This window comes from Mya arenaria, chromosome 10, assembly GCF_026914265.1.
Source record: "Mya arenaria isolate MELC-2E11 chromosome 10, ASM2691426v1".
In the NCBI taxonomy this organism is placed as follows: Eukaryota; Metazoa; Mollusca; class Bivalvia; order Myida; family Myidae; genus Mya; species Mya arenaria.
In genome coordinates, this window is record NC_069131.1 from 42170544 (window position 1) to 42176734 (window position 6191).

The following is a 6191-nucleotide window of genomic DNA, read 5'->3' on the forward strand; positions in this document are numbered from 1 at the left end:
GAAGAGCAATGGCTTGTTTACAATGATGCTTGTTTTAGATAAAAATCATGTCTGTGTCAAAATATCTCGTGAAAACAATGCACGTTCTTACTAAGCTTACCGACTCACTCAATGCCTTTTATTCTTCAAAACTACGATTTTATACCGTTTTCTTTCGTGCAAACCTCATCCGATACCTTGTTTTGGTCAATGAAAGGTATTGTTATTGTTTTCCGAGTGCAAATCGCCAGTTATAGAGAGAAATCGGCACATTAAGTAAATGCTTACTTGTTTATTATGTACATTTTTGTAAAATTAATTTCAATGAAAAGCAAAACAAGAACATGTATAGTTTTAATTCCGTTTAAATGCTAATGTGTATAACACAATTAATTGGTATATCTCTCATTCACATAAAAGTGTATATAAAAGTGTATATAAAAATATTTATTACTTTGCGCATAAATTTAGTGCTAATAGGTGCATTCTGATGTTTGCAAATTCCGACATTTCATATTTCAATGACACGGAAAAAAATATAATATCAATTTCTAAAATGTACTAATTATAAATGGTATTTCAAACGATGATAATAACTACCTGGTTTCATTTTATGTTTTTCAATGATAGTGAAGAGAAAGCATGCTGTACCATTGGCTGGCCATTCAGCCATTCAAGTGCCGGTCTGCAAATGTATTTAAGAAGATGCTTTGCTGTTTTTATAATGCATTGACGAATTTTGGGGAAAAGGTAAGAACTAACAATTATTTTATTATTTTAATTTAAAATGCATTTTATTTTTTCTTTCTTTTCCAAAAATAATGTTAAATCACTTGACACATGAATGTTTATATATTGATTTAATTTGATGATACATTGCATTGTTAATAATTATGTTTTTATGTATAGTGACGAAGTACTATGTACGAGTCTACAATAAACACTTATGTTGCAGCACTAGGTAATGATGTTCGTTCTCTTTTTTGTTCGAGTTGTACATCCACAGAGCTTATGTTATGTACTTGCCTTTACCAGCGTTTGTTTAACTTGATACAAATATACTATGAATGTCTGTAACCTTCATAAATATTGCCACGTTGAAATTCATTGCAGCAATGATGATGAAGGTAGCACTGATTCTGTCTGCTGTCGTTGTTGCGGCCACTGCAACGGTATGAACGAGCTTTTTTCAATCATTCTTCGTGTTTTTTTTCCTCTTCGTGTATATTTTTATTAAATGGATTACTGCGCAATGGAAATAAATGCTTGATGACAGATTGTCGCGTCTCATTTGTATGCAAAGCTATTTCTAACGACAAGCGCAGGCGGTGAGTTTATTGACTGTGACCTAGTTAAACGTGCAGTTAATGGCAGAGTAAGATAATAATTTGTTAAAAAATATCGTTGAATACATATTTATCTCGATATTTACTAATCGGGTTTATCGGCATGCGATAGTTAACCACTTATATTTTATTTTCAAAAGAAAAAACTATGATTTTAAAACTTCATCTTTATGGTCGATTTTCTCGAAATCTGGGTTACCTCATTTGGACCCAAAATCTGAGATCGCGTCAAAAATACGGTTTATGGTATAAAGAGATCTTTGCTAAAAACACCAAAATTTATATATATAAACAAAAGACATGCGCTACAAGCAAAAGGTCAATCCAAGCCCTAATTTATCCAATTTTCAATAGCGTTACTAATCTATAAGGGCAAAATAAAGCATTTCCGGTCCCATTTTTATATATCTATTGATATATAGAGCACCAATCTGACCATTCGATGATGTCTTATTATTTAAAACAATATTTTCTTCACATTTCACACCGAAATACCTTTATACGATATCTGACCCAATAAAACGTGAAAGAGTCAACATATTTATTACTGAATGTATCAGCTGTACATCTTAACTTCAAGGCGATAACTCAGGAAAATAAATAATGTTTTCAGCCGTTCCTCCAACTGGGTGATGACGATACCTTGGGTGACGTCGACGTCGAAATCTCCGTCAGAGGAGGGCAAAAGACGTTAACGTACAGAACTCCAACCGGCAACGTTCTTGACGTCACCCACGTTTTAAAAAGCGACGTAGACAAATCCACGTGATTCAGCGTGTTTTCAACTCTGATGGCGATAACGGTCTTTCTGTCCATATGATAAATTGGTTTTCATCTCAGACTTTTTCGTTTACTCATAAAATAGTATAAAAGTAGAGTGATCTATCGTATTCAAAATATTAAAAAAAAGAAATTCTAAAACAGAAATATCCGTTTTCGACACTTCGACCGACTAAGTCGTGTTTTTGGCACAATACAACTCATTCCATTCATTTTCAGGGTGTCATCGTCAATATTCCCGGAGATCAGGAAGTGTGCAACGTCAGACCACTTCAGAAGGTGATATATTGTTGTGCTATTTTATCATAATTGAAATAAAACAAGAGCGCCGGGAAGCGAACGCCAACTGTTGCGATCGTCTGTTCTTTAAGTACTTAGTACTTGCATTGTCCCTTACAACATATATGCCAAGTTTCATTTGAATTTCTACTGCTTTGGAGTTTGGTAAAAGGTTCAATTTTTGCACACCGATGAAGACGCGGACGACGCCACTTGGTTATCATAAAACCTTGACATTGTTCTCGAAAAATAAAGGAGCTTGCATAAGTCTTTCATGGTTATTTTACATCAAACATGTTCCTTTCAAATCACTGGACCTTGACTAAGAGTATGGTGCGACTCATACCATTGTAAGCCTATTGAAGTGTGTGTGTGTGGGGGGGGGGGGGGGGGGGGTTCAAAGGGTTCTGTCGAAAATCGTTGTTTTTGTCAGTATTGGATCATGACTTTAACATATCATTTCAGATGAAAAACTGCCTAAAATTCTTGGGTCAGGAAGGCGGCCATTTGTAAGGAGACACTTGTGTTTTCTGCAAGTTATATTAACATTTAAACTGTTCATTTTAAACAGAGGATGCCCGAAAAAGAAATGAAGCGTTCTGAGGGGCAGGCAACGTTGACGGATAAAGAGCTGTTACCGAGGCTTGCGGAGAACTGCCAAGGACTAGCGATGCATTTAGATGGGTTTATTTGTGAAATACTTTATGCATACATATATTCGATTTCGTTACTAGACCAGCGATGACGAAGACGAAGACGAAGATAGATCGACCTGCAAAGAACGAGAACCGATGACCGATGAAGATGTGCCACCGAGGATTGCCGAGATTTGCCGAGGAAAGGCGGTGTTTGCCGAGAAATACTCGCCTTGTAAGAGCAAGTTTATACAAACTAGTCTTGATAAGAACTGACCGTAACGGTTGTACATGGCATGTATTTACTTGTAAAAGATGTCTGCAACAATAGATTGATATTTATTTCTAATAAGGTGTGTGTTGTGTTGGAATTGCGAATAGCATTTGTTTAGTGCATTGGACACATAATACCCATACGTGCGTATAACATATACCGTAGGGCTGATCACATGAAAGTAAATGGTTACAATGAGTGTTGGGGTAAAAACAAGTCAAATTTGGACATTCACTATGACGCAATATCAAATTAGCTTAATCTATGATGTGAAAAAATATAACTTGTTGATAATTATATTCAGGTAAGTCCAGAGCTCGTCGAGGCTTTAGCTGCAGGCCAACTTGCCGCAGCTGTAATGGAGGCATATGCTGTGGAGTCGAATGTACATGGACTTTCTAAGGGATCATGTGCTCAAGTTTTGGAGAGTCTGACTTACTGTCCGGTTCAGCCTTGATAAAAGATCCAATACCAAGCTATTGTTCGCTGTCTTTTACAGCTTTGGAGTCCGTTCTGTGCTAATACTGCTACAAACGTCTGTTATATTTTGTTAAGGTACTCATAGTTCTACATCATCATAAACAGTCTTGTAAGTTTCTGACATCATCACTTTAACTTTCAACTCCATTAATTTCAGGTTAGAAACGAAATCCAATAACTGTGTAGTGACTGGAATGTGTGACATTTATTAATTTGGAATATGTTTATCCGTATGCACGTTTATTTGGCTACTAGTCCATCTTTCTTATTCATCTATCTCATTATGCATTGCTTGAATAAAACTTAGTTGAAAAGATTGACTTAATTTTGAGAAGGGGTTGAAAAGTCCTTCTCCTGTCCTACCAACACGCCATGGTCGTATTCCATATTTGGAGGAGTCGTACCATACTCATGTATATTATATCGTTTACATAGTTAGGTTTTAGAACTGAAAGACAATAGCACTGGTTTCGACATGTTGTCGGTAAGTATGGCCATAATCTAAAACAAGCAGGACAGGAATATGTGTTATGCACATAGCTTCAATGCGTAGTTAATTGTGCATAAGACAATGGTTGATATTAAACGACGAAATAGTAGAGGGGACATCAACAGTCTGACCTTAGAATCAAAGTGATCAACACCAGCGCCTATGCTTCATGCCGTTCATAATTTTATGCCATTAAAGCTTTCCATGCACAAGCGTACACATACAAGTTTGCTATAATACAGATGGTAACACGATGTCTTTATACTTATGTAGTCAAACAGTTTGAAAATCTACTTCCCCTAAACCGCATAGCCCAGGGGCCGTATTCAATAAGCATCTTAGTGAATATTTTCAACTTAGTGAGAATTTCGTAATTTTTGACAACGATTATTTTAAATACCCGCTACTTTTCATCAGATTTATTCATATGCATATATTGTTTAGACCATTTTCTTGCTTATTTTCATATTTTTGGTGTACAAACATTGTTCGTTTTCTTAAAATTCAAATTAGAAAAATGATCCTCCGTGTAATAGCGCATGCATGTTCACGCATTTTACTGAAAGCCACTCAAAATATGCAAAACTGTACACATCACAAGTTCGCAACTGGAACAATGTATGAAAATCCAGCAGTGTTAGAGAATTATAAGATAAACTGCTTTTCAAGTCCAAAATTTGTGGAGTGTAAATAATGAACAAATTTTACCAAAACAAAACTTGAGCTCAACTTGGTCCTGTTATAAGGGACTTAACGGCCGTCACTTCTTGAAACTTCTCAAGCTAAACTGGTTTTAGTAGCTTATTTCAATTAGCCAAAATACGTAGATATCCTTATCATAATTCCTATCCAGAGTCTTGTAACGTCTTATGCAGTAATTATTACGCAAATTACAGAAAAAAAATAGTGAGCTTCACTTCATAAACACAAACACAAGTAATGAGAAACTTATTCTGAAATTAGTGACTTTCATAAATTGTGGGCGTAAAATACGAACTAATTTGTTACCTTAATGATGTGTTGTTCTTGTTTTGTTGTTATTTTTTGTATTATGTTTGTTTCATAAAAATAAGACGTAAAACTATGCCATATGCTTATAAATTATCATTGATACTAGTATAATATTTGCTTTGATAATATGTTTCGATCCATGTTCTCCTTTAAATAGTAATTAGTATATATTTGATATGTTTGTAATGTATTCTTAATGTAATACTAAATGATACATTGACTATTGTTTATATGTATGATCATGTTGATGGATGATGAACTGTATGTTTAAATCCAAATAAACTATTCTGTTCTGTTCTTAATCCTATTGCAAGGCACTCAAAATTGGGGCCAGGTCAACACATGTATAATGTTTAAAACAGACATTGAAAAAGATGTAGTTAACACCGTTTTGACTTTTGGTGGGGACGTTTTGACCGTAGGACGTTTTAACCTGGGGACGTTTTGACCTGCAACCGTTAACACCAACACTTTGACCAACGTTAACGACACTAAGTCGATCACAATATCTTGACATTCAGCATTAACGACACCAAGTCGATCACAATATCTTGACATTCAGCATTAACGACACCAAGTCGATCACAATATCTTGACATTCAGCGCTAACGACACCAAGTCGATCACAATATCTTGACATTCAGCATTAACGACACCAAGTCGATCACAATATCTTGACATTCAGCGTTAATGACACCAAGTCTATCACAATATCTTGACATTCAGCGTTAAGGACACCTAGTCAATATATACAATATCTTGACATTCTGCTTTAACGACACCAAGTCGATAACAATATCTTGACATTCAGCGTTAATGACACCAAGTCAATCACAATATCTTGACATTCTGCGTTAACGACACCAAGTCGATCACAATTTCTTGACATTCAGTGTTAACAACACCAGTGACACCAA

General features: G+C 35.3%; 1 protein-coding gene across 1 annotated transcript; it reads left to right on the forward strand.

The window, feature by feature from the left end:
* Positions 1 to 651: 651 nt before the first annotated feature.
* LOC128206002 (uncharacterized) lies at positions 652 to 4087 on the forward strand. Its single transcript, XM_052908120.1, has 6 exons — positions 652 to 729; positions 1093 to 1151; positions 1939 to 2076; positions 2325 to 2384; positions 3119 to 3254; positions 3598 to 4087. Exons 2-6 carry the CDS (start codon positions 1095 to 1097, stop codon positions 3693 to 3695), a joined length of 489 nt encoding a protein of 162 aa, XP_052764080.1. The 5' UTR covers positions 652 to 729; positions 1093 to 1094; the 3' UTR covers positions 3696 to 4087.
* The last annotated feature ends 2104 nt before the right edge of the window (positions 4088 to 6191 follow it).

Excerpts from the sequence above, each read along its gene's own strand:
- LOC128206002 (XM_052908120.1), top strand. The coding sequence starts at position 1,095 with ATGATGATGAAGGTAGCACTGATTCTGTCTGCTGTCGTTGTTGCGGCC. Across the intron at positions 1,152-1,938 it reads TTGTTGCGGCCACTGCAACG|CCGTTCCTCCAACTGGGTGA; the intron begins GTATGAACGAGC and ends TAATGTTTTCAG. Across the intron at positions 2,077-2,324 it reads CCCACGTTTTAAAAAGCGAC|GGTGTCATCGTCAATATTCC; the intron begins GTAGACAAATCC and ends ATTCATTTTCAG.